Source organism: Ornithorhynchus anatinus, chromosome 16 (assembly GCF_004115215.2).
Source record: "Ornithorhynchus anatinus isolate Pmale09 chromosome 16, mOrnAna1.pri.v4, whole genome shotgun sequence".
Taxonomy (NCBI): domain Eukaryota; kingdom Metazoa; phylum Chordata; class Mammalia; order Monotremata; family Ornithorhynchidae; genus Ornithorhynchus; species Ornithorhynchus anatinus.
Window position 1 is genome coordinate 39,169,091 of NC_041743.1, and position 24,134 is coordinate 39,193,224.

A 24,134-nucleotide genomic window follows, 5' to 3' on the forward strand; every position below is an offset into this window, starting at 1 on the left:
ACATTCTAAGCGTTTAGTACAGTGCTCTGCACATAGTATTTAGACTGTGAGCCCAAAACTGGGCAGGGATTGTCTCTGTTGCCGAATTACCAAGCTATTAGTACAGTGCCCTGCACATAGTAAGTGCTCAATAACTATGATTGAATGAATGAATAGTAAATGCTCAATAAATACAAATGAATGGATGAATGAATGAATGCCCCATTGAGGCCTCGGCCTCCTCCGCCCCTTTCCCTCCCAATCCCATAAGCCTCCGCGCCTCCAGTCACGTGGTCAGGCCCGCCCGCGCGTCTCGCTCCATCCCGAGGCGCGCGGATGGGGGCGGGGCGGGGAGCGCAGGCGCCCCACACTGCCACCTGCCGGGACGGAGCGGAAACACAACCCGTCGGCCGATGACCCCGTGATCAATCCGTGCTATTTACTGAGCCCTGATGGGCTGCACCGCATCGTGCTACGCGTTTGGGAGAGTACAGGGTTGCCCACAACGAGTTTACAGTGTAGAGGTGATAGTAGTAATTATAGTTATGAACCTATTAAGGTATAGAGAGCAACACGACAGCCGGATATGGTGAGGTGCAGGGGGACAGACCCATATGTTCTGAGCCTGGGGGTCCTCTCATTCCAGGAACTGATGGGGGGACTGGGTCAGAGGAGGGAGCACAGGAGAAGGGGTCTTGCTGGAGATAAACTGTTTATCTTTAAGGACCTAGGGTTTAGCATTTATAGTGCCCCAAACCACAAGCCCTGATCCTGCAAAACACACACGTGCACCCACACACACTCTCACTCACACACACAAACACAGACTCTGGTCTCCAAATAACAATGGATACATAAGGAGATGAAACAGTAAAAATACACACACACATCCTAGAACTGGATTCTGTTCCTGGGTGGGAGGGGGAGATGGAGAAGAAAGTGGGACAAAGGGGACAGGGGTATTTATTTACCGAATTGTAAATATTTTTGTCTCCCTTGTAAACTCTTTGGGGGCAAGGAATAGGTCACCTGTTATTCCGTTCTTCCCAAGTCCAGTGTACCACACCAAGTAGGTGCTTAATAAATCTCCTCCTCCTCCTCCTCTCGTATTAGTCTGCCTGGCCTCATCCTCTGGGCCTCCAGACCCAACCCTGCTAGGGAGCAGCTGGAGGAGGAGAGAACATAGAGGGTGTCCCAAGTTCTTACCTTCAGCACAAAACACTCCATTCTCTGGGATGTAACCTGGGCTTGGGCTAGAATCCAGGAATCCCAGGTTCCTCAGCTTCAACACGGGATCCAGCCACCATAAGACGCCCGCATGGCCCCTGTCTAGGATCTGCTAGATCCTATCCCTCCCCAACCCACATAGGAATCCCACCTAACCTCCCCCTCCCCGCAACGCTTCTAACTCCTTAGAAAGGAGAAGTGGCTACGGCTGATTCTCGCTTTATTTCTGGAGAAGTTTGTTCAGATGCAGTAACACTGGCCCCCGCAGGGATGGGCGGGCAGGTGGGCAACAGGATGGGGCCTGGGTGCAGGGAGAAGTGGGTCCTAGCTCCCCCTCCCCAACTGGAGCAAGAATTGGGGGTGGGGGGACCTCTCGGGTAAAGTTAAATTAGGTAGAAACAGCCCCACTCTGACATCCTGCTTCTGACTTCCCGGATGTGGGGCCAAGAGAAAGGGGACGGGTTGGGTTTGGGAAGGGCAAGGGTCCTTGGTCAGGTAGACTAGGACGGGCTGCTATTTACATTATTCACATACATTGTACCCAGCAGTCGCTTCAAAGAGCAAAAGTTAAATAACTACAGTGGAGACCCCCGGGGTGGGGGGGACTGGGGGGAGGGAAGGGCTCTCTCTCGGGCAGAGGCTGAGGAGGTGGTCAGTCATATAAGGTGCAGATTAAAAACAACAGAAAGGATCCCGGCATCCAGGCTGCCTGCCCATCGCCCCATCACCCGGCTCCTGACGCCCCCTGCCCAGGCCGCTGGGTGGTTTCTGTTGCCTCCTCTTCCTCCTCCTCCTCTTCCTCCTCCTGAGGTTGGCACTTGTTGGGGCCCGGGTGAGGGACGGACCCAGCAGGAGCCCAGCCCTCCCCTACCACGTACCCCCTCCCACCCCAAGCTTGAGTGAGAAGCGCAGCACTCCAGAAGGCCGAGGGAGACTCTTCCTAGAGCACTCCTGGGGGAGAGAGAAGACGGGAAGAGGAGAGGAGGTGAGAATCAGCAAGGGGCTGGATGGGGGAAGGTCGGAAAGAGAGGCCCACCCACTGAAGCCAAGATCCCTGGCCTCATCTACCTTGGTCAAGGGTGGATTTGGGAAGGGTGGGGGCCTTTTGTCTATACAGTCCTTGACCTGAGTGACAGAAGAACTTGAGTAGGATGTAAGGATAAATTTGACCCCTCTAATTGGCCAGAGGCAGGGGCTAATGGGGAGGGGACAGAGTCAGAAGGGGTGATGAAGATTGATGAGCAGGGGCTGGGAGAGAGATACATGGAGAAAATCTATCTCCCTGGGATCTTGGGTGGGCAGTCAGGGGACTTGGGGAGACCTTAGAGGGTCTGGAACCTGGGGTGATGGGTGAACTCAGAAGCTGGTTCCTGAGCCTTGGGGATTGAGGAGGAGGGGAAGAGGCTCAGGGAGGGGGAGGGTCTCCAGTACCTGTGACCTTGGGGTGTATGGGGGCGTGATCAGGGTATATGCAGAGACCCTGGAGGATTTGGTACCTGGGGCTTGGAAAGGATCGGGGATGGGTTGCGGGGGAACCTGTGACTCAGGGGTCGGGGGCTGGGGAGGGGGGTAGAGGAGATTCTCCGGTACCTGTGACCTGGGGAGGCTGCACCACGGGCTGCTTGAGGAAGGGCTCGGCCTCGGTGAAGGGCAGCAGAGGCTCTGGGGGGCGACTCATGCCCTTGTCTCCGGCCTCTCGGCCCAGGGCGGTACCTTTGGGCGAGAAGCCATTCTCCTGGTGGAGGTGAGGGGGCTGCAGGCCATTCACCAGCTGTCCCACTTCCTTGTTAGGGCCACTGCAGGGAAGGGGGGGAGACAGAGCACTCAACCTCAGTCTCCAACCTCTGTCCTCTCTTCCTCTCTATGACTTCTCTAAGTGCCCGCTGCCTGAACCCACTTTCCCAGCCCCTAACCCTCTTCCCTCTCACTCTACCTAAGAACGGGGCTACTGAAAAACATGATTCCCCCCTCTAGCCACACACACACACAACATACACACACTCTCTCTCTCTCCACCACTACCCCAGTGTCCGCCTTCCAACCTCTCCTAGCCTTCTCCACGAACCTCTACCCCTCGACGCCTCTCCCCACCCCCATCCCTAGGGAAGGGTGGGGGTCCCACCTCCACTGCAGGTTTTCAGAAGAAGGCTCCTCTGGTATCATCTCTTTCTCCGGAACCTTGACTGGGGACTCGGCCACCTTCCCGGCCTCTGTGGATCAGACACCATGGAGGGGGTGAGGGTTTGGCATGGGGAGAAAGAAGGATGGGGAAGGAGAGGAGAAGAGGAGGGACTTAGAAGGGGGAGGGGGAAGCCAGGCCTAGAGGAAAAGAGCACAGGATGAGGAGTCTAGAGACCTGGGTTCTAGTCCTCACACAGTGGCTTGACTGCTGGGTGACCTTGGTTAAGTCACTATACTTCTTTATCTCCTCTATTTCCCAGTCTACAAAATGGAGATAAAATCTCTGTTCTTCTTCTCTCAGACCGTGAGCCTCGTGTGAAACAAGGGCTGGATCTGATCTGATTATTTTGTATCTTCCCCAGTGCTTCATATACTGAGAGAAGAGGTGAACGAAGGTGAAGGAAGTTTGAGAGGGGAAGGCAGAGGGAGAGGGAAGGGGGGGTCAGTGCATGGGATAGTAGAGGAAAGGGGCATAGAGTTTGGGGAAGCGGCTTGCTGCCCAGGGATCGGGGATGTACCTGGATTGGTGTCTGTCTCAGCTTTGGCCTCCTTTCCGTTGGGGATCTTCTGGTCCTCTTTCTTCTAGGGTTGGAGAGAGGAGGGTTACACAAAGTGGTGGGGTGGCACGGCTCCCTCTTCCAGACTCCCCACCCCCTGCCCTGTGCGAGTCTCAGACCTGACTTTGGTGGGGCCCAGCCTCCCCAACCCTGAAGCCAAGGGTAAGGAGGTAACCGTGTCCTGACCTTGGCGTCAGCGGCATCTGATTTGCGAGTCCTCTTCATGATCTCTTCCAGCCGCTATGAGAAAGTCAAGGGGCGTGGAGGAGGGAAGAGTTCACACCCGATCCAGTCTTCCTCATTCCCCCGTCCCCCCAAGCCCTGCCTCCCCGGACGGCATCCCCTTCCCTTCACCCAGTCTCCTCCTCGGGGCCCCCCAACCTGGTCTCCCGCCTTCACCTTCTTCCTCTCCTGCCGCTCCTTTTCCTCTCTCTGGAAATGTTTCTCCCTCTCCAGTTTCTGCCGTTCTGCCTCCTCCCGGGCCCGGGCCTCGGCTTCTTCCTTCTGCAAAGTCCCCACCCCACGGTCGTTGGGTCTCCCGCAGCTGAAGCCACTCGGGACCCCACAGATGTATCAATGAATCAATCATTCAGTGGGATTTTGACACATTGTGTGCAGAGCACGGCACTAAGCTTACACTCTAATCAGCCCCAGGCCTTGACAAGGGAGAGGAAGAGGCCCCCTCTACACCCCAGTGGTGGAGGAAGGATGAGTGGGGTGGGAGAGGGCAGGGCAAGGGGAGTTTGGGGTCAACAGGATCCCCAGAAAGAAGCCCTGGGGATGATGGCATCTGAGGTGGGGCCACCGAGAGCCACTGAGAGCCTGAACCCTGGTCCGGCCCCTCCACCAGTCCACCCTCCCACCTTCCCTCCCCGCTTGGCCGGCTCCCCCCTCCTCTCCGCCCTGCCCGGCCCGGCTCCTCACACCTGTTTCTGCAGCCGCTCCAGCTCCTCCTGCTCCACCCGGGCCTTCTCTTGGGCCTCCTGCTCTTCCAGTTGCCTCCGCTCCTCTTCCCGCCGCCGCCGCTCCTCCTCCCGCCGCCTCGCAGCTGCCTCCCGCTCCGCCCGGGCCTCTGCCTCCCGTGCGGCCCGCTCCTCCCTCAGGCGCCTGGGAAAAGAGGGAGATGGCCGGGCCCTTCAGTCCCCTGCTCACCTCACTCCCGTTTCAGGGTGGGGGCAGGGAGGGAGTGTCTGTGGCCATAGCTCCTCTTCCCCAACAGCTGCGTGCCCGTCCGCACTCACTTCTCTCGCTCTTCCTGTTCTCGCCGCTCCTGCTCCTCACGCTCCCGCTGTTCCCGTGCCTGGCGCCGTTTCTCGGCCAGCAGCCGGGCGGCCTCCTCTGGGTCCGTGGTGCCGGCCATGGGCTTGCCAGGCGACGGGGAGGGAGAAGGAGATGGGGAGGGCGAGGGGGAGGGAGAAGGAACTGAGGCCGGGGAGGGAGTGGGGGCCGGGGACGAGGCCATAATAGCCCCGCCTGGAGAGAGAAACATGGGAGCCGGGGGTCAGGACGGCACCCCCCAGCCCTCACCCGAGGCCTCTGGCATCTGTTTTCCTGATTCTGCCCCCTGACTCGGGGCGCTTCCCCCGGGCAGGCGTGGAATCGGCTTCAAGGAGCTCCATTCATGGCTCGTAGGACGAAGCAAGTAACCAGAGCAAGTAGGCCTGGCTCAGAACCCTCTAGAGTCCCTCTGGACTGTAAACTTATTGTGGGCAGGGAGTGTGTCTGTTTATTGTTATATCTTACTCTCCCAAGTGCTTAGTACAGTGCTCTGCGCATAATAAGCGCTCAACAAATACAATTAAATGAATGAATGAATGCATCACGATGCCTGTCTACTTGTTTTGTTTTGTTGTCTCTCCCCCTTCTAGACTGTTAGCCCGTTGTTGGGTAGGGATTGTCTCTAACTGTTGCCGAATTGTACTTTCCAAGTGCTTAGAACAGTGCTATGCACACAGTAAATGCTCAAAAAATACGACTGAATGAATGAATGAATAAATGAATGGGAAACAGGAAAGGGGCTGGAAGAGAAGCCAACATGACGACGCCAACCCTCTGCCCCGATTGGCTGACTGCAGCTCCTTGGCCTGGCTCCGGCCATCCTCCCTAGGCCTAGGGTGGTTCGTCTGCCCCCGTGGCTGGGCCACTGCCAAGCCCGGAGCCGAGGCTGAGAGCTGCTCTGTGTTGGGCTGGCAACAGAGTTGCTGCTGTGTGGCCGGTGAGGGTGCTAATGGCATGGCATTTGAGGTTAAGCGCACCCTCTCCTTCCTCTGTCCCTCTCCCCTCTCCATCTCCCTCCTCCTCTTCCTCCTGACCCCGCTCCCGTGGTCCCCCACCTCACGCTCCAGACCAAACCGCTCCCCTGGGCCTGTCCCGACTCAGCCCGACCCACCTTGCGGGGGTTCCGTGGTGGTCCTCAGGGGCTCAGGCCCCCGCTGTTCCTTGGTGGGCTCGGGTGGAGCTGCAGGGGAAAAGCCCGGCTCCCTCTCCTTGTTTTTGTCTTTTTCCCGGTCTCTGTCCTTCTTCTCCTCCCTGCCGCTGGCCCGGCCGGGCCCCTCCCGTCCCTCCTCCTTCCTCCGGGCACGCACTTTGGGGGAAGCCGTGGGGCCACGGGGGGAAGGGGGCTTGGGGGGCAGACCGGGGCTGGAGGTGGGGCAGGGGGAGGCTGGGCGGTGGCGAGGCGTGGAGGGTGAAGACGGGCGCGTCTTGGACTTTGGGCTGCTGGGGGTGGAGAGAGGAAAAGGTTATAAATCCCAGAAACTCCTGGGGCCTGACCCTGAGCCCACCCCATGGCCCCTTCCAGCCCCACAAGTACTCTCTATCTCTAGCCCTCCCTTTCTGCTCCTGTCCCACTCCCCAGCCAGGGCACCCTCCGTCGGCAGCAGGGTGCCCCTGGCCCAGGGCAGTAAAGAGCCCCCACCAGCAGTGTCCCCTCAGTGCCAGAGGCCCACCTCAGGTTGGCGGCAGGCAGGAGCCGGCTACGTGGGGCAGGCAGGGATTGGCGCTTCTTCAGGCTGCGTTCCCGGGCCAATGCGTTTTTCTCCTTCTCGTTCTCCCGCTCCTTGTCCTTCTTCTCCTTCTTCTTCTGCTCCCAAGTGGAGTGATGAGAGAGTGTGAGGGCCAGACCCAGCCCAAATCAGCCCAGCCGACCTCTCCATGCGGTCCCCTCTGCCCCACCTGGCCGAGGACTCTCTCCCCTACAAGTCTTGCCAAACATCATTCCTTCCTGCTTCAAAACCCTCCTTAAAAACCAACTCCTCCGGGGAGCCTTTTCTGATTACCCCGCCTTCCCAGTCAAGCCAGCCCTTCTGTCCGCATATATTTATGTCGATTTACTTGTGGATTATTCACGTGCAACTTTTATTGATTCCTTATTTCTCACTCTAAATTGAGAAGCAGCGTGGGCTAGTGGAAAGAGCGCGGGACTGGGAGCCAGGAGACCTGGGTTCTAATCCCAGCTCCACCACTTGCCTGCTGTGTCAGCTTGGGCACGTCACTTGACTCCTCTGAGCCTCAGCTGCCTCATCTGTAAAATGGGGATTAAATCCCTCTTCTCTCTCCCCCTTAGACTGCGAGCCCCATATGGGACAGGGACCGCGTTTGACTGTCTCATATCTACCCCAGGGCTTGGCATATAGTAAGCACTTAACAAATCTGATGATCAAATATTCACTAATTTAGGCCCGCCTGTCTCCACCTTTAGCTTCCTGAGGGCATGGATCACACATCTTTTACTTCTGTGTACTCCCCATGCACTCGACTCACCACCGCAATCAATTCCATGGATGCTGATGGGATACTCAGAGCCAGACTTACCGGGGAGGCCTCGGGCCGCCGGCGTGGCGTGATCTCGGGGCTGCCGGCCACGGGCTTCCTTCGGTCAGCGGCACAGCGATGCAGGGCCCGGGGTGCACTACACGGGGTCAGGGGGCTGGCGGAGGCAGAGCGCGGACATACGGGGACCACTGCAGGGGGTGAGAGGACATGGCAGGAGTCAGGATAGCCGGGCGCTCCGGTGCAGGGAGGGACATACCCACCCCTCTCCCCAGGGGAGAACCCAGAATGCCCGAAGAGCCCTCCCCCTGGCCCAGGCCCAGGCCCCACTTACCCTGGTCCTTGCCGTTGCCGGGCAGGGTGACGGCACTGCGGCTGCGGGCCAGGAAGGACAATGTGGGCGTCATGAGCCGATCCACGATGCTGCTCTCCCAGGGGCTCAGCTGCAGGCTCCTCTCTGGGGTGGCCAGGAGGGTCGGGGGAGCAGGAAGGGAAGGTTAGGGGAGGGGGAAGCAGCAGGAAGGTTAGGGTTAAGGGATGTGGGGTGGAGGGAAGCAGGAGGGATAGGATTAGGGGAGAGGAATAGGGTAGGAGTAGGGAGGTTAGGGTTGGTGGGGGGTGGCGAGGAAGGAGCAAAAATAGTCAACTTTCAACTTCTGCTCCTTCCACTCACCCCAGCCTGAAGGCAGGGCCACCTCCAACACTGCATGGCCATGGCCACGTGGACAGACACCCCACAGTCACACACAGGCAGGCCTGAGCCCTCAGGAGCACACAAAAGTCCCAGCGGGGGCACACGCATGCACACGCTCCCCCCGCCCCGCTCCCACCAGCCCACCTGTGATTCAAGCAGCTGCCTCGGTCACTGCTCCCATGAACCTCTATCCTCTGCCACAACCCAGCCCCAAACATCCCTGACCGCTCACCCCCGGCCACCCCCCAGCCCAGGGTCGGAGCTCTGGAAGCCCCAGGCCCCTCCCTGTTCCCATCACACCCGTCCGGGAACCTGAGAGACTGCAGTGGGTAAAGGAAAGGACCACGACCACCTTCTCCACCCCTCACGGCTGCCACCGGGATGGAGGGACGGGTGGGGATGGTGCGAGGGGCTTTGTGAGAGACTCTGCTCCCCTTCCTTTCCCCCGGCCCACGCAGGAGACCCTCGCCCTCTTCACCCTCCCGGACCAGCCCGCACCCCTAGGCGTGGCAACTTCTGCAGCCAGGCCCGGCCCTCGGCCCAGCTGTCCGGCCAGCCTCCCTCCCTGCCCCTCCGTGTACCCCCCTCCCCCCCTACCACGTGTCAGGCCCATCAGCTGCTCCGTTATTTTTACCCCAACAGTCGGGTCGGGCCAGGCCGTGCCTGATTGGGTCGCTAAGCAACTGAGCAACCAAACAGAGGCCGGAGGAGCTTATAAATAGTCCCTCCTTCGCTCGGAGGGGAGGCACGAGGCGATGGTTATGGGACGGGGCGAGGGTTGCAGGGAGGGAGGGACCGGCCGATCCTGGATCCTCACACCCTCATTACTGTCTCTCAGATGCGGCTCCTGGCCGGGGGAGGGGAGGGCAACCCAGGGGTGCAGGTCAGAGGACCAGGGGTCCTGGGGGCCGGAGCCAAAGGGAGGGGAACCTGGAATCCTTGCACTGGTCATACCAGCTGGCCTCCCCAGGTCCCTGGCTCCAAGTACGCAGAATATCCAGGTAGCCTTCCTCTGCTTGGCAAGTCTGCTTCGTTAGCATAGCACTCCTATCCAGACCTCAATTCCTCGACGCTTCCCCAGCCCAAGGTACCCCAGACGCACAAAGATGCAGTTAGAGTGAGCACTGCCAGGCTGCCTAGCCCCACATCCCCTCCCAGCTTGTCTAGACCTTAGTAGTCTGGGCCCTGAGGGCCCCCTCTTACTCTGTTAAGAGACACTCTCAGCCTTGGGGGCCCAAGGAAGCCGGGTCCCCCAGAGCAGCCCCAGCCAGCCCCCCGCCCCCCAACACCACCGGCTGGCCGAGGGAGGCAGGATCCAGCCAGGGAAACGGCCGCCCTGGATCCCACGGTGAGTGCTGGTCGTGCCCCCCGGTAGCCAGGTCTGGCTCTCAAGGCTCCACCTAAGCCCAACTGCTCTCTGCTTGGCACGACCCAGCCAGCGAGGAACAAGGCCCCTTGGCCCGTGTCCCCCAGGGGCTCTGGGGAGCCCACCAGGCCAGAATTGGGCCGGGGAGGTGCGGGGTGGGAGGGAAGTTGGGGTGGGGACGACCAAGGGGGAGGGACACAGGTGTCACCTCCCGCCTGGCTGGGAGGGGGCAGGGAAAGTAGGGGTTGGAACTCCTCCCAGACTCCTAGGCCCGGCAGGCGAGGGCAAGGGTCTCTGGGGAGACTCTGGAAGGGTGGTCTTACTTCTACAGGGGGAGTTCCAGAGAGTGGCGGAGGACTTGGAGAGACGCTTGTTGATTATAGAGTCCACGTGTTTGGGCAGGTTTACTGCTGACACCGAGCACCTGCTCCCACCTGGGGGGAAAGACACACACACAGGGGGTTAGGGCCGGGGAGAGCCGGGGTAGGGGAGGGATCGAGGGGACCGGCTCAGGCCTTCCATGCAGGGTGCTCGGCAGGCAGGATGGAGAAGGAAGGAAGGGGGAGGGATGGACAGGAAGGGAAGGAGTGTCGGGCAGGCTCCTGCTGGGAGCGGGATGGGAAGAGAGGTTCCCCCCACCCCAAGTCACCCCCCACACCCGCCAACATCCTGGGAGGGGGATGGGACAGGGTGGCGGAGGCAGCCTTGTCTGGGTTAGCCCCAGCGGACACTGTCCACCCCTGTCCAAGGCCACATCCAAGGTCACGCCCGGCAGAGAGCAGACAGAGGCCAGGCTGGCACCGAGACCCTGACCCTCTCCGATTCTGTCCCTCGGCCAGCTACCCCTCCCAGCCCTGCCCGGTCCCTGCCCCACGCCGGGAGCCCCTGTCCCTGGAGAGGTGGACGACTCTGCCCCTCTCCCCTTCCTTGCCCTGCCTCGTGCCTTTTTTATGGCATTTGTTAAGCGCTTACTATTTGTTAAACACTGTTCTAAGTGCTGGGGTAGAGACGAATTAATTAGGTTGGATACAGTCCCTGGTCCACATGGGGCTCACAGTCTAAGTAGGAGGGAGAACAGATGTGAATCACCATGCTGCTGTTGAGGAATCTGAAGCCCAGGAGAGTGAAGTGACTTGCCCAAGGTCACACAGCAGATGAGCGGCGGAGCCGGCATTAGAACCCAGATCCTCTAACTCCCAGGCCCATGCTCTATGCACTAGGCCGCACTGCCTGGCCCTCACCAGCCCCCCCAACTCCGTCCCCGGCCCGGGCTGCTCAGCTGGCTCCTTTCCGGACCCCCCGACATGCGACAGGACGTCCCCTCACAGAGCCACACCCCCACGTTGACCCCCGGCACACGTGTTTCCCCGATGCCAGGGTTCCAGACTACCCACCGATCAGACACCATGTTGAGTCCCCTGCCCACTCCCCCGACGACTCCGGCCCCTCTACCCCCACCCCCCGCTGGTGACGCAAGGACGACTGTGGCGGAGGCGGAGTTCGGCGCAGGCCCCGGGCCACCCCGGCTCTCCCCAAGACCCCACTCACTGCTCTTGTGGGCCGGGGAGTTGGGGTGCAGGGCCCCGGCCCACGACCAGCGCTGCTGCCGGATCTCGGCCCACGTCTTCTTCACGGACCGCTGGATGGCCGCTTCGTAGCGCTCCTGTGGGGACGAGAGAAGGTCCGGCAGGGGTCAAGACCAGGCAGGGATTAGCGTCCAGGCCCTCCTCCCCTCTCCCCCAAAACCGGTCACATCCAGGACCACCCTGGCTCCCCCACCCCTCCGCTACACCCTCCCCACACCATTCAGTCAATCAATCCGTAGTTTCTACTGAGCACCTACTGTGTGCGGAGCACTGAACTGAGCGCTTGAGAGAGCACGATAGTGTTAGCAGACACGATCCCTGCCCTCAAGGAGCTTACAGTCTAGCGGGAGAAACAGACCCAAAATAATTTACAGGTCGAAGAAGAGAAAGGAAAAATGGATACGTAGATGACATTGCCAGAAACCCCCACCCCCTCTACCCTCACTTCCCAATCCATGCCCACCACCCCCATGCCACCCCGTCTCTCTCATCTCATCCTAACCCCCAAAATCCATTAGTTAGCTATTGACTGAGTAGCGCTTAGTCTGTACCAAGCCCTGTGCTCAGCACCCAGGTAGATACAAGAAAATCAGATATGATCCCTGGCCCACCCAATCTAAGAAAGAGGAAAACAGATAGGTTATCCTCATTTTACAAAGGAGGCAACTGAGGCACAAGGGAGTCGGGTGACTCTTCCATGGTGCCACAGCAGTCCAAGGGCAGCTCTGCCCAGGGCCAGAACCCAGGTCTCCTGCCTCCCAGCCACACGCTCTTTCCACCAGGTTTCACTGTCTCCCCAGAGATTCGCTCTCTTCTCTCCCTCTGAATTCCCTGGTCTCCCTGCTGCTCCCCCTTGTCCAGGCCTCCCCTCCTCCAGATCTCCCCTCAGTCAGGCCTCCCCACCACCTCCCTCACCTTGTTTTTCTCCAGCTTCTGCCGCTGCCTCTCCTCCAGGGCCAACCTCCGTTTCTCGGCCTTCAGCCGCTGCTCTTCCAGCCTCCGCCGCCGCTCCTGCAGCTGCTTCTCCCGCAGAACTGCGGCCTTCTCCTCCTTCTCCAGCCATACCGCCTTCTTGGCCGCTGCAAGGGGTGGGGAGAACCGGGGGAGGGTCGGGGGAGTCCCTCCGCAGGCCTGGGAAGGGGCCGGGGGGCCTCTGGTGTTGGGTCGAGTGCCGGGCCGAGGGCTGGGAGCCCAGCAGCTCCCTGGTCCCAGAGGAACTGCCCAGAAGGTATGGGCAGGGCTTGAGCGAGGGGACCGAAGTGCCCAAGGGCTGCTGGGACACAGGTCTCGGAGGGCGAGTGGGGCGTTCATCCATGCCAAACCTGGCACCAGGGTGGCCCATCCCGGCTGCTGGGATCAGGCTTCACCCCCTAGCTCAATGGCCCAAAGAGGCCTGAGGCGGGTAAATGGGGAGGGGGGAGGTGGGCTCCCAGGGCCACCTGCAGCCTGGCTGACGAGTCCCTCAAGTGGGCTGTTTGCCCCTCTTCTCTCTTACCCAGGTACTTGGCTCTCTCCTCCCTGCGCTCCTTCGCTAGCTTGTGCCGCTCTCCTGCCTTCCGGACATCTGGAGGCCAATGAGGAAGAAAGGGGGTGAACCGAAGCATCCAGCAGGGCTACCAAGCCTCCGAGACCCCATGCCCACCCTCTTCCCTCCCCGCCTACCTCCCTTTCTTCCTGCTTTCCCACCACTCTCCCCACTCCAACCTTTCAGCTCCCTCCCTCCACATACCCAGCTCTGAGGGCGGAAAGGGGGCTTCTAGGGGAAAGCTGCAGTCAGAACAACAGGTCTCTAGGCCTGGAGGGAAGGGAGCCCTGCCCCTCCCCAGCTGCCTCTAGAGCCCCTATTTGGCTTGTGCCGCTGCACCCCAAAAAGCTCTGGCAGAACCCTGGGTCCAGGCAGGCTGGGGAGAGAGGGACCCACCTTGTTTGGAGCGGGGGCTTGCGGAGGCAGGGGCAGTCGTGGGGGAAGGTTGGCTGCTCCTGGGAGGACTCTGGAGCTCCTGGGCGGACCCCCCAACAGGGGGGCCCAAATGCTCCCTGTCCTCTGCGTCGGGGGGGCTCCTCATGGAGGAGTCCGGCGGGGGCGTAGCCTGCGACGTCAGCGTCTCCGGTTCTGGGAGAGACGGTGCTACAGCTGGAACGGCGGGGGAGGCAGACGGAGGCTGGCAGCCTAAAGGGGGGCTGCCCCTGCCTGGGGATGTCTCAGGAGTGGCATCTGGGGTCAGCAGGGTGACCGGGGGCAGCGGAGCGGCCGGAGTCAGTGGCCCGGCCTGAGTCAGCGAGGCGGCCAGGGTCGGCGGGGTGGCCGGAGCCAGCGGGGTGGCCGAGTTCAGTGGGGTGGCCGGGTTCAGTGGGGCAGCAGGAGTCAGCGGGGTGGCCACTGTAGGTGGGGTGGCCGTGGTCAGCAGAGTGGCCGGAGTCAGAGGGACAGCCGGAGTCAGTGGGACGACCGGGATCAGTGGGGTGGCTGGCGTTGGATCACTCTGGGGAGGAGGCCGGGGACCTGCAGGGGTATTTTCTGGAAGACAAGAGCAGATGAGGGCATCAGTGCCAACAGCTCCAGCCCCAGAGGTGGGTAAGGAAAGTGTAGGGGCACCTCGTTGGCAAGAGCCAGGCTCTTCCACCAATCATACGGCCCCTCCTCACTTCAGCCCTTCAGTCCCCTTTCCCTCACCCCACCTCTTCTCTCACGCAGACCTTAAGGGAAACCGAGTCACCAAATGGTGCCGGGGAGCAGGGGGGAAGCAGTATGGATTTGAGATTGTAAACTCCTTGAGGAGAGGGATTGTGTCTACCAACTTTATTGCGTAGCCCTCTCTCAAGCGCAGTTACAGGGCTCTGCTTCAGGGCTCTGCACTCAATAGCTACTTAGTAAACACCATTACTTGATTGACTGATTGATTTGTGGAGGTGAGAAGGGAACCAGAGGAGGCTGAAGGAGGTGGGTGGGAAAGAGAAGGGAGGAGCTTTTGACTCAACTCCCGGGAGGGGCTCAGAGAGGGCCAGGCCGGGCCGGAGGAAAAGGGGAAGCGTGATTCAGACTGGGGGTGGCAGCGAAGTGAGGCAGAGCTAGGGCAGGGCTGGGGAGTGGGAGGAAGAGGGGAGCTTGCCTCCCATCCAGGTCTCCCCTCTTCCAACTCCACCCTCACCCCCCAGTGGGTCCCATCCTGACCCTCTTCCGGCTCACTCGCCATCTCCAGGGACATGACACACAAGGGATGAGCACTGCCCAATCCAGGCAAAGGGGGGGCATTGCTTGACCTGAACAGGAGGTGGAAGGGGACGCTGCCCGGCCTGGGTGGGGGATGGAGGAGGCACTGTCCGGCCTGGGTGGGCTGGGGGGCACAGAGAACTGAGCTCAAGGGCTGGGAATGCAGCCTCACACAGAGGCACCCGCCTGGGCCAGCCACGCTGCACCTCCTCAGGAAGTGACGCCACCCACTTGCCCTCCCCACCACCCCCCAGGCTCCCAAGGGGGGAGGAGGAGCCTATCTCAGAGCAGCGGGTCAAAGCCGGGGCAGGGGCAGAGAATCCTGCCCACGCTCTCCAATTAGCCCCCATCTCTGTCACCAGGGCCCACAGGGTTTCGGCACCGTGGAAATTTCCCGGCTTTTCCCAAAGCCGCTCTGCCCGCGCAGGGGCGTTCCTCACGGGGAGGAGGCGGCTGCGGGGCGCCGGCACCCAGGGAGACAAAGATACCCAGACTGGCACACCGGCACAGGCCCGCAGAACACACCCAGGCCCGGTCACCCGCCCTGCTCCCACAGGCGGGCACATACCGACTCAACTCCAAACCAGTTCCTTGGGGTGGAACCCAGGAGGGCAAGAGAGGCCGACGGGGGTCCTTTACCAAAGCCCCGCTCTCCATGTGCATGTCCCTGGTCTGTCCCCCAGCGATCATCGGTACTTATTGAGCGCTTACTGAGTGCAGTGCACCAGACTGAGAGCCCCAACCATGCCCAGGGCACTGAGGCAGCATCGGGGGTGTGTGTATGCTCTTTGTATCAACACGGGCTGGGTGGGCTGAGCAAAATGTGTCCATCATGTAGGTACCGGGCTGGGACCGTGGGCCCGAGCTCTGTGACTGTCCCCTAGGATTCAAGCCCAAGGCAGAGGCGGAGGAGCCGCCTGGCTGAGATGGAAGGACCGGCCTCAAGTCAATTGATTACATCACCATGGAAGCAGAGGGAGCCCCAAAGCCAGAACCTCCCCTGGCCCAGGTTGAGGGATAGAGCAGAGAGGGGGAGGGATCTGGCCCACCCTAAGGGGAAGACACAGAAATTCACAAGGTCCTAGGTAAACAGAAATCACAAAGGAACTGGGCCGGTACAGAGGCAGGAATTGGAGAAGAGAGGGCCAGAAAACAAATGTCCCAAAACACAGGCTCCCCAACAACTTTTGGGAAATGGGAGGAGTCACAACCAGAACCTACGGTCCATCCCCGCCGGGTCCCCTGTCTCCCTGATAGGCCCCGCCCGCCCCCCACCCCAGCCTGCCCCTCATTGTTCGCTGCTCCAATCGGCAGCACCCACTTCCTGTTATTTCAGGCGGGAGGAAATGACTGCATCCCATCGGGCCTAGCCCAGCCCCCCGAATATCCCCAACGCCCACCTTCTCGGAGCCCGGCTCCTTGATCCTCTTAGTCCCCCCGCCTCCCCTAGGGAATGAGGTGCTCCTTGGCCAGGGCTCTTCCTCTCTCCGGGTCCCCCTCCCACCTTCCACAGCCCTCCATGGGCATGGCCACAGGCTAAGTTGGGGGGCGGATTCAGGGGTCTGCCCACAGGGCCTGGGCCACAAGGAGGGAGGCTGGAGATGTCACTGGAGATGCGAGAGGGACCAGCTGGGCTCCCTGAACAGGTGGCCACTATGGCCGCCACCAAGCCGGTTTGACCTATCCCCGGTGACTGGTTGGCACCGCCTCTGGGCACCGACGGAGAGGCGAAGAGGCCCTAGAGGGATGCCCCTTGGGCCCGGGGCGGGTGGGTGGGAAGAGGAGGAACCAGCCCCAGTTGAGGAAGGCAAAGAGGGGGGCTTTCCTCAAGCTAGCTAGGAGAAGGATCGGGGGACAGGCAGCTGTCCTAGTGACAACTCCCAAGGGCCGTGCCCAGGGTGCCAGGCAGGGCTGCTACCCTGGGAACACAAAGTCACATTATACAGGCCCCGCCTGGCAGGCTCCTGCTCTCTGAGGCCCAGCTGGCTCCCACGGTCAACACTGCCTGTGGCCGCAGCTCCCTCCCCCACCAAAATACACACGCACACACACACACAAATACCCCCCCCCCCCAAGCCTTCCTTAACAACCCCTCCTCCCTGCCCCCACCTCACATCGCACCACCACTGGGTACTCTTCTCTTGAGCTCTTGACCACCCAAGTGCTAGTCTGTGGTCACCCAGGGGCTAACAGGAACTGGGGGAGGGGACAGATAGGGGAAGAACAGGGGACAGGGTCAGGCAAGAGGGGCCGACTGGCTAGGTGCCCGGGCATTTCAGGACTGCAGACTGACACGCTGGGAGCCTCTCGCTCCCCACCCACCCCCACACCATCAGGCACATTTATCTGCATATTCATGAAGCTCATTAAGGTCTTATTAGAGAAATGAGAAGCAGCACGGCCTAGTGGGAAGAGCACGGGGGCCCGGGAGCCACAGGGCCTGGATTCTAATCCCCGCTCCCCCACTTGTCTGCTGTTTGACTTTGGGCAAGTCACTTAACTTCTCGGTGTCTCACTTACCTCATCTGTAAAATGGGGATTAAGACTGTGAGCCCTACGGGGGACCGGGACTGTGTCCAATCCGGACGATCTCGTACCTACCCCTGAATTGAATACAGTGCCTGGCACATAGTAAGCGCTTAACAAATACCATAAACAAAATGGTTGCTGGGTCCCGGGGGGAGAAGCTGGAGAGGAAGAAGAGATCCACAGAGACCTCCACACACATACAGACCAGTCTCTACAACCAGACGTTCCCACAGTCAGACCACCATCTCCACTTGAAGATAGAATTGATCAGACTCTAGGCCCCGGTCTCCCCTCTATATCCAGACCAATCTCCTTTTCCCCGCTTTATATACCCTTATGCCCCTAACACTCCCCTCCTTATAGATAATAAATTGGTCTCCAAGTCCCAGTCCCCATCTGTATACAGACCCATTTTTACAGCTAGCTCACCCAGTCCCTATATAAAACAGGCTCCGCAATCCGCCCACTCAGTCGATCGATAATATTTATTGAGCTACTTCTGTGTTTCGCGCACTGTACTAAGCGCTTGGGAGAGAAAAACAGAAATTAGTATACATTGTCCCTGCCATCAAGGAGGTTACAATCTAGCAGAGTTTACAATCTACTAGAAGGTCAAATCCCTCTGTGTATAAATCAGTTTTCCAGCCCCTGCCCTTGATAAACGTCCTGATAAACTCTAACCCGACCCTATCCCTATTCTCCGTCCCTTTATTGTTCAGAAGCTGGTCTTTCCATCCTAGCCCTTCTCTGTGTATATCAACCAGGAGACCAGTGGTTAGGTCTAAGCTCTCTATGCTGATATCCATCAATCAATCGTATATATTGAGCGCTTACTATGTGCAAAGCATTATATTAAGCACTTGACTAATATGACTCTATGTCTGGGCACCCTCTTTATACAAACTAATCTGCGGAAATAGCATGGCCTAGTGGAAAGAGCACAGGAATGGGAGTCAGAAGATGCTGGGTTCTAATCCAGGTTCTGCTGTGTGTCCTTGGGCAAGTTGCTTAGCTTTTCTATGCCTCAATTACTTCATCTGTAAAGTGGGGATTAAGACCATGAGCTCCATGTGGAACATGATTAGCTTGCATCTATCCCAGTGTTTAGTACAATATCTGGAACATAGTATGTGTTTAATAAACAAAAACCCCACCTTTACCAAGTGTCTGCTATGTGACTTTGGGCAAGTCATTTCATTTTGCTGAGCCTCAGTTCCTTCATTTGTAAAATGGGGATTAAATACCTGTTCTCCCTTCCCCTCAGAATGTGAGTCCCACGTTGGACAGGGTCTACGTCTGGCCTGATTATCCTGTATCTACCCCAGGGCTTAGTACAGTGCCTGGCACATAGTAAGCGCTTACCAAATACCACGATTATTATCATTAGTTTCTATGTCCAGTTCCCTTCAACACACACACACACAGGTCTCTACGCTCAGATCTTTCTCCTTCAGGATACAGACTAATCTCTATAACCAGCCCCTCTCCCCTTTATATACAGACCAGCCTCTCTTCACACCCCTCCTGCCTACAGATTAGTCTATAAACCCCAACTTCCTCTCTCTCACTAGATTGTAAGCTTCTTGAGGGTCCAGATAGTATCCACTTACTCTGATGTTCTCTACCAATCAATTAATACAGTACTCGGCACATAGTAAGCACTGGGTAAATCCCACTGACTGATTGATTAATTAATCTACATAGAGAAATGTCCACATAAGCCCAGCCCTGTCCTATGTTCGATGACCCCTACTCTGTGTTTGTGACTTTCTCCCTGGGCAGCAGCAATTGGTCTTGATAGGGACAGAGCTACTGCCCTTTCCCACTGCATGGTCTAGTGGATAGAGCACGGGCCTGGGAGTCAGAAGGACCTGGATTCTAATCCCAGCTCTGCCACTTGTCTGCTGCTGTATGACCTTGGCGAAGTCACTTCACTTCTCTGGGCCTCAGTTCCTCATCTGTAAAATGGGGACTGAGAATGTGAGCCCCAGGTGGGACAAGGACTGTGTCCAACCCAATTTGCCTGTATTGCAGAATAGTGTGTGGCACATAGTAAGTCTCTAATAAATACCACAATTATTATTATTGTTATTACTACTATTATTAGTAGTATGAGCCTCACCTTCTACATTTATCTTCCCTCTCCCACCTGCAGAAAGCCAGGTCTCTGTCTGGGCCTCCTCCAACTCCCATACACAGACTGGTCTCATCAATGATATTTACTGAGCTCTTATTGTGTGCAGAGAACGGTACTAAGTTGACAGAAATGGCTCTATGTCAGGTCCCTCTTTATATACAGACTAATCTGCAGAAACATGGCCTAATGGAAGTACAACCTAACGGAGTTGGCAGACACCTTCCCTGCCCACAGCGAGCTCATACTTTAGAGGGGGAGACAGATGTTAATATATATGAACAATTTATAAATATAATTTATAGATATGTAAATAAGTGCTGTGGATTGGAGGGTGGGATGAATATAAAATGCCCAAAGTTCATGGATCCAAGTGCAGGTGACAGATCTCTGTATTTGACCCCTTTCCCAGATCAGCCTAGGCTCCCAAAGCTAATTTCAAAGGCTAGACTGTAAGCTCCTTAAGGACAGAGATCACATCTACCAACTCCACTGGACTGTGCCCTCCCAAGCACTTAGCACGGTGCTCTACACACAGTAAGTGCTCAATAAATACTACCGATTCACTGATCGATTGATTGATCCAGCCCCAACCAACCCGATACTCTGACCAACCTCTACCTCCAAACTCCCCCATATGGAGACCGGTCTCTGGGTCTACCTGCCATCCCTTCACCCTGTGAATTCAGGCACAGACTCCTAGGGACTCAGCTAGAGACACTCACAGAAACACACTGCCAGAGAAGAGAGAGAGAGACAGAGGGGACATAGAGACAACAGGACTCCCTTCATCCCTCATGTACACAGAATGGTCTCTAAATTCTCTGTTGCCTGATGGCCATGTGGCCAGGGCGGCCGGGATGTGGGATCAGCTAGGGTCTTGGTGCAGGTCAGACCCTCTCCCCTACACTCCTCCCGCTGACCTCAACAGAGCAAGGGCTTCATTCAATCATTCATTTCAATTGTATTTATTGCGCACTTATTATGCGCAGAGCACTGTATTAAGGACTTGGGAGACTATAACAATAAACAGATTTCTCCACAGGAGTTCTGCCTGCTTCTCATCTACCACCCCCAGCCCCTGGCTTCTCTAGGCCCCAATTCCCCCCTCAGACTAACTCTCCTCGGTCCCCTCAGTTGGATGGCCCCAAAGCCAGTCATTCCCACTCCCTACTCTGAGATGCAGCTGGTTCTGGGGAGGAGTGGTCACGCCAGCACCACCCCACCTGTTATCCAGGCATCTCCCAGCGCCTACAGACGTTGGCTCACTCTCAGGGCTGGCTTCCCCGAGGGGTAGGGAGGGGACAAGGATTAGCCTACCGGCCCCACATGGGGAGACGCGGAAGGGGACGCTATGGAGTACGGTGGTGGTGGAGGGGGGCAGGGCCTAGCCTCAGGGTCACTCCCTGAGTCAGAGGTAACAAGGCCTAAGCATCCCTGACCTTCTAAGCCCTGAAGGTCCCATCACATATCAGAGAAAAGTGACCACCCCGGCCCAAGTCCCCCCAATTCCCTTCCCTGACCCTCCCAACCTGGGCTATGGATGAGAACAGAGCTCTGGGATTAGGCCAAATGGGGAGCACCACGGGGTGACCGGTCCAGTTCACGCCCTGCGAAGGGAGATTCAAACCCTACACAATGCAGAGAATTGAGGGGCACACTTGACTTTTCACCACATTCTGCAAAGAGGGGATACTGAGGCCGGAGGGATCGATCGGGGGAAGACTTGGGAGAGAAAATCTGGGTTGGGGGCAGCAGGGTCAAAATGAAAATTATTACCCCTGCCCTCAAGCGCTGTCCCCCTCCCCTCCAAACCCGGGCCTGGCCATTTCTCGTCCCATCCCCAACCCCCACAGGTGCCTGGGCCCAGCCCCCTGGGTCTGGCTGGTGTGAAGGGGAATCGAGAGGAGGGCTAGGGGGCCCCTCACCAGTCTCCCGCCCTCGCCCCTAACAATGCAGCGGCAGCGGCCGCCCCTGGCCTGGCTTCCCTCCCCTCCCCCACGGCCTTTTATTCTCCCAGTTACTTGGCAGCAGCAGCCGGGGCCTAGGCCCAGGCTTCAGCAACAGGCACATTTCATGGCAGCTGGGGGGTGGGGGGTGGGGAGAAGCCCCCCCCCGGGTCGCCCGGCTCCAAAGATGGAGCCCAGAGTCCGAGGCTGAGACAGGGATGCAGAATCCCTACAGAACCGCACCTCGGGGAGCTGGCTGCCCCTCCACCCTGGAAACGTTAAATCCCGCCCTTCCCCAAGCCGGGCTCCGGGGGTCCTCCCCGGGACCACCTCTCCAGGGGGAGGGGAAGGGGGGGGGAGGGGGGACCCGAGAGGCTCAGTCCCTCCCGGCCTCAATCTCCCCGGCAAAGGGGAAGCGCCGGAGTGAGGCATGTGACAGTGCAGGATTGAGAGGGAGAGGTGGCTGCAGGGGGGAGGGGGAGAGCAGAAGGAAACCAGGCCGCAATGGGGGGGTGGGGGGTGGGCTCACAAGACAGGGTGCACTCTCCAGCTGGGTTAGGCTGGGGAGGTGAGGAGGGGGCGATCTCGGGGAAGGGGCGGGGAGGATTGGTGAGAATCTCCCCATCCATCCTGCAGGTCGCCCTCCCCCATCCCCCCCGCACGCTGCCCATCACAAGCGGCCCATCCTCCCCTCCCTCCTCCTGCCCTCCCCCCCGCCCCAACCGGGGCAGGGCCTGCTGCAGAGCCTAAAGGAGGGGACGGTTTCGGGGGTCTCGGGGTGGGAGGGGGGGGGGTGTCCCCGGGGACAGGCAGGCTCGCGCTTGGCAGGGGGAGATGGCTTCGGTCTGGCAGGAGAGAAGGGCGGGGGCAGCTGTCAGAGGATGTCGCTGCCTGTATTTTTAAACTTCAGCTCTGCAGACGCAGGGGGTGGGGGTGGGTAAAACTGGGGGATGGGGGGACCGGGAACGCCTCCTGACCCTGAACCCCTAAACAAGGCCTCTCGGCGCCCTCGCCAAGGAGATGATCCCCCCCTCCAAGCCCCCAGCCCCCCAACCCTGAGCACGGGCTGTTACCTTGGGGGGCTCCGTCTCTCCCCGTCTCCATGGTTCCTCGGTGGCAGGACCCGGGGAGCCGCGCCCCGAAAACACCCTCAAATCTCAGCAGCGGCGGCAGCGGCTTTGGTCCGGTCCTTCCCCCGCGGTTCCCGGCGGGGCCCTTAGACGCATCCCTTCCTCCTCTTCTTCCTCCTCTTTCGTCTTCCTCCTCCTCCTCCAGTCCCCGCCCGCTCAGAGGATGGGGCGCATCCGCCTACGAAAAGTTCCCCACCCCGGGGGTCTTGGAGGGCCTCGAGAAGGCTGGTGGTGGGTGGGGGGCGAGGGGGCAGGTGAGAGGAGCCAGGCCACAATCTGCAGGACCCCCCGGGGGTTGGGGGGAGGGGGTGCTTGGGGGGGGGGTTGGGGGAGGGGGATGCGGACACCCGGCAGCTGCCCTGTCCGGCCCCGGCCCCAGCCCTATTGTACAGACGGAGCTCTCCAGTCCGGCCTCCCGGCTGGTCCCTACCATGTGCGGCCCTCCGGGGGAGTCGGTCCCTCCCTCTCCCCCCTCGAGGGCCGGTCGGCGCCCTTGCCCCCAGGCCTCGCCCCCCCCCAGGGGTCGAGGAGGACGGAGGAACCCGGGAGGGCTCCGTTCCCCGAGAGCGGTGGTCCCCTCTGGGGGCCCCGCTTGGGGTCCGCCCAGGCCGAGGTCCCCCGCTCCTGACACTTGGTCCCGCCCGGGAGCGTGTTGAGACTATCTAGGGAAAGTTGGGAATTTGGAAGTGGTGACTCACCCGGGAGAGGAGGGGAGCGGGGACGGACCCTCCCCCACCGGATAGAGGGCCGCCCCACCCCCATAATCCGCGATGTACCCCCTCCATCCCTCGGATAGAGAGCCGGGCCGGGGCCAGGGGATGAGTTTAGGGGCGACGGTGGAGGTAGCTGGGCGTCCCTCTCTTTTAGGAAAAAGAAAAACTCAGTCACCTCGCACCCTGAACCAAGGCTGGGGGCGAGGGGGGTCCTCGTAGTTTTGGCCTCGGGCATCTATGAACCCCTCTCTCCCACCATCCAATCCAACAGGCTTCTCTTCTCTCAGCCCCCCACCTCTTTTCGATCACCCCAAATTCCATCCTGCTTTCTGTGCCTGTTGCGCCCTGCACAATTCGGAGTTGCTGCAGCAGCCGGGGGAGGGGAGAGGTGGGGGGACGGGCTGAGAGTCCCTTTCCCGCTTGCTGAGCAGCCCCTGCTCCCTGGAGTTCCCCTTCCCCCACCCCAGCCCCATCCTCTGGTGCTCTAGCAGATCAGAGGGTAACTCCCCCGAGGTAATTACAGCCTTAGGACCAGCTAGCTCTCAGCCACGTTTCTGCCTATCCCCCCACCCCCACGCCCCCACCATATCCCTGCTAACCGCTTCTCTTCTCTCCAGAGGCGGATAGACACCCATCAGAACAGAAATTGGTACGTGGGTGGGGGTACGCCATGCCCACTGACCCAGGTCTCTCCCTCCTCTATTCCTCCTGGATTAGGGGATTGAAAAACTCCTATTTCCTAGGCTTCTATTTGGCTCCCAAGCAACACACAACCCAACCCCCTCTCTCCCTTCTTCCCTCGGCCCTCCCCTCCCCACTGGCTCAGCCCTGCCGGGAGTGTCCAGACTGAAGGTCAAAGGGTCCGTGGGTTGAGGCCTGTCGCCCTCTCCCCTAAAGCTCTCCTCCTTGGAGACGGGACAGGGAGGGAGGGAGAGAGGGAGAGAGGGAGGGGAAGGTGCTTCTGGGAAGGGAGCTGTCCCTTTCCACCCCACCCCCATCCCCTAGCTGCTGAGTCTAGGAGCCTGAGTCATTTTCACAGGCTGGGACAACTGGGGAGGGGGAGAGAAGGAAAGGGGGTTGGCCGCAGAGAGAGGAGCACCCTAACAG

At 59.4% G+C, this 24,134-nt stretch overlaps 1 protein-coding gene across 5 annotated transcripts; it reads right to left on the reverse strand.

Moving 5' to 3' along the window:
- Nucleotides 1–1,409: 1,409 nt before the first annotated feature.
- MAP7D1 (MAP7 domain containing 1) lies at nt 1,410–22,628 on the reverse strand. 5 transcript variants are annotated; one of them, XM_039914327.1, is made up of 18 exons: nt 22,258–22,628; nt 13,283–13,879; nt 12,857–12,925; nt 12,277–12,440; nt 11,324–11,438; nt 10,099–10,209; nt 8,050–8,172; nt 7,758–7,906; nt 6,893–7,026; nt 6,334–6,662; nt 5,186–5,417; nt 4,871–5,051; nt 4,344–4,448; nt 4,131–4,184; nt 3,906–3,966; nt 3,329–3,416; nt 2,797–3,002; nt 1,410–2,157 (listed from the first exon to the last, which is right to left on the reverse strand). In XM_039914327.1, the coding sequence occupies exons 1-18, from the start codon at nt 22,286–22,288 to the stop codon at nt 2,147–2,149; spliced, it is 2,760 nt and encodes a 919-aa protein (XP_039770261.1). In that variant the 5' UTR covers nt 22,289–22,628; the 3' UTR covers nt 1,410–2,146. The 5 variants fall into 5 exon arrangements, with proteins under 5 accessions (XP_039770261.1, XP_028936933.1, XP_028936932.1 ...); XM_029081100.1 differs by having other exon boundaries at nt 3,906–3,969; nt 6,334–6,659; nt 22,258–22,627; XM_029081099.2 differs by having other exon boundaries at nt 3,906–3,969; nt 22,258–22,627.
- Nucleotides 22,629–24,134: the final 1,506 nt, after the last annotated feature.

Coding starts and splice junctions, on each gene's coding strand:
- MAP7D1 (XM_029081099.2), bottom strand. CDS start 22,288: ATGGAGACGGGGAGAGACGGAGCCCCCCAAG. Junction 11,439..12,276: donor AGAAGCTGGAGAAAAACAAG/GTGAGGGAGGTG, acceptor TCGTCCCCACAG/GAGCGCTACGAAGCGGCCAT. Junction 5,052..5,185: donor GAACAGGAAGAGCGAGAGAA/GTGAGTGCGGAC, acceptor CTCTTTTCCCAG/GCGCCTGAGGGAGGAGCGGG.